Source organism: Penaeus chinensis, chromosome 17 (assembly GCF_019202785.1).
Source record: "Penaeus chinensis breed Huanghai No. 1 chromosome 17, ASM1920278v2, whole genome shotgun sequence".
In the NCBI taxonomy this organism is placed as follows: Eukaryota; Metazoa; Arthropoda; class Malacostraca; order Decapoda; family Penaeidae; genus Penaeus; species Penaeus chinensis.
This window is the reverse complement of record NC_061835.1, coordinates 15721027-15723526: the sequence shown is the minus strand read 5'-3', so window position 1 is coordinate 15723526 and position 2500 is coordinate 15721027. Positions and strand designations below refer to the sequence as shown.

Sequence of the window (2500 nt, the reverse complement as noted above, 5' to 3'; positions counted from 1 at the left end):
CCCCCCCCCCTCTCTCTCTCTCTCTCTCTCTCTCTCTCTCTCTCTTCTCTCTCTCTCTCTCTCTTCTCTCTCTCTCTCTTTCTATCTCTCGCTCTCTCTCTCTCGATCCATCTTTGAACCATTTTCCCCATAAACCTCTCCCCTTCTTCTCTCTGCAGATTAAATTTAAAACTCCAATCTACCACATGAACGTCGGCCCATACGGAGATATCTGCCTTGACATACTGGATAAAAACTGGTCCCCCGCTCTCTCTATCTCTAAAGGTATGGATGCAGTGATGGTTATGGATTCCTGAATAATGACGGGTGCACTGATTTTGCCACTGATGGTGATCATTACATCGTAAATAAGTGTCATAGTACCTTAATGTATTACATTCATCATTAATTTAGACTTAATCATCATTATCAACAGTAAGAGCAGTTCATTCAAAATTGATTACGAACTAATGATCCTCTTTGGTAAGTACTATTCTCACAACTAATTATGAACGTATGATCATCTTTATTAACCTTAATAGTACACTCCCCATTGGTTACTAGCAAATTATCGCAATAAGAAAATAGAGCAGTCCACTCACCATTAATTATGATCTAATTATCACCATAAAGGCCCCTCCTTCCTTGACAGTTCTGCTGGTGATCTGCGTTCTCATGACGGACCCAAATCCTGACGACCCGTTAAGATTCAACCTCCGAGACGAATATAAGAAGGACGTCTCGGTCTACGAGAACAATGCACGCCAGTGGACACGCCAGCATGCTATGTGATTCCTTCCTTCTATGCTCACGGGCTTGTCAACTTGCTGCTCGCATGAATGTCAGTATATGCTCACGTGGATGATGAAATTATATCGAAGTGAACCGTAATACAGATACGATGAAAACATCATTATTCCTAAACATACACATCATGCTTAAAACAAGTATGCTCATATGTAAACCATTATATACTCACACTCATATGAGGAAAGGTGCTTAAGTTGTTAATTTGTATATGTTGGCATTTGTTATGAAAGGGAAGCAAGGGTCGTTGAATTGTTGATCTTCTGTTTTTCTTTTCTTCAATTGAATTAAAATACAAACGTTATATGGAATTTTATTCACGCCCCATTACGCACTGTGCCACGGGACAAAGGACGGTGACTTGCAAAGAGTCTATGCAATTCTTCTTGTTCTTTTTGTTCTTATTGTTGTTCTCTCTCTCTCTCTCTCTCTCTCTCTCTCTCTCTCTCTCTCTCTCTCTCTCTCTCTCTCTCTCTCTCTCTCTCTCTCTCTCTCTCCCCCTCTCTCTCTAAGATTAAGTATGATATTATATATGTTATATCACCATATAATACATGATGATGATTTCCAACGTTCCTGTTTCTTTCTCTCGTTAAAAAAAAACATAAACAGAAATGAAAGAAAATATATTAGTTGTTCCTCTATAGTGACGATAATAACAACAACAATAATATAATATAGTATCAATAGTAATCATAATAATAATAATAATAATAATAATAATAATATTAATAACAACAATAATAATAATAATAATAATGATAACAATAATGACAATAATAACAATAATAATGGTAATGAAAATACAGGGATAACAATAATAATAATGATGCTGATAATCATGATAACAATAGTAAATATGATAATTATGATAAAAATGATAATGATAAAAACAATAATGATACAACTATCATTTACATGAGTAATAATAAAGTCATTGTTGTCATGGACTGGATAATGGGCAAAGATATTATCCAAAGCTATTTTGGAGCTACCCTGAGGAATATCAAGGTCACTGACTTGACTTTGCAGACGATGTTGCTATTCTATCTGACTCTGGTATGGCTGGTGGCGAGTCTTGCTGCATTCAGCAATAAGGCAAAACCCTTGGGTCTAGAGGTCCCCTGAACCAAAACCAAGAACCAGGATTTTGGTGGTCTGTTAGAGAACCTGCTCAAACGATGCATGCTTGCTGATAGGAAGTTTACATAACTGTAGTTCTCGATTCCGGGCTGTCAGATCAGGAAGACAGTAGACGGATTGGCCTAACAGTAGGGGCCATCAACTTGGTCAATAAGAGTATTAGATGTCGGTTCCTATGCAAAAGGACTAAGTTATGTCTTCATGGTCTTGATACTGCTAGGTTTGCTTTGCGGGCGTAAAACCTGAATGCTGCCTAGTGCCTTGGAGTCGCGTCTTGATGCCTTTTGTAACAGGTCCTTGCGCCAGATCATGGGGTACGGTTGGCATGACCAGGTGTCCAACCAAAGGATATACTGTAAGACTGGCACAGGATCTGTTACTTTTATAAACTAGAGCCGCCGACTCAGGTTATGCGGGCACCTAACTCGTTTTCCCATAGATGCCCCTCCCCACCAGGTTATCTCTTTACGAGAAAGTTCTAGGAAGGGGAGGCCCATAGGCCCTAAGAAGTCGTAGCAGATCGACCAGACCTGTCGTGAAGAGTTAGAGGCAATGCGCCCCCGTCGGCAGT

General features: G+C 39.3%; 1 protein-coding gene across 1 annotated transcript in view; it reads left to right on the top strand.

Annotated features, from left to right (window-relative positions):
- LOC125034159 (ubiquitin-conjugating enzyme E2 4-like) overlaps positions 1-1090 on the top strand; it is a 2936-nt gene extending 1846 nt beyond the window's left edge. Inside the window, exons 3-4 of the mRNA XM_047625838.1 lie at positions 159-264; positions 632-1090. Of these exons, the coding sequence (XP_047481794.1) occupies positions 159-264; positions 632-771 (246 nt within the window). The 3' untranslated portion in view covers positions 772-1090. The remainder of the gene's footprint in view (positions 1-158; positions 265-631) is intronic.
- Positions 1091-2500: the final 1410 nt, after the last annotated feature.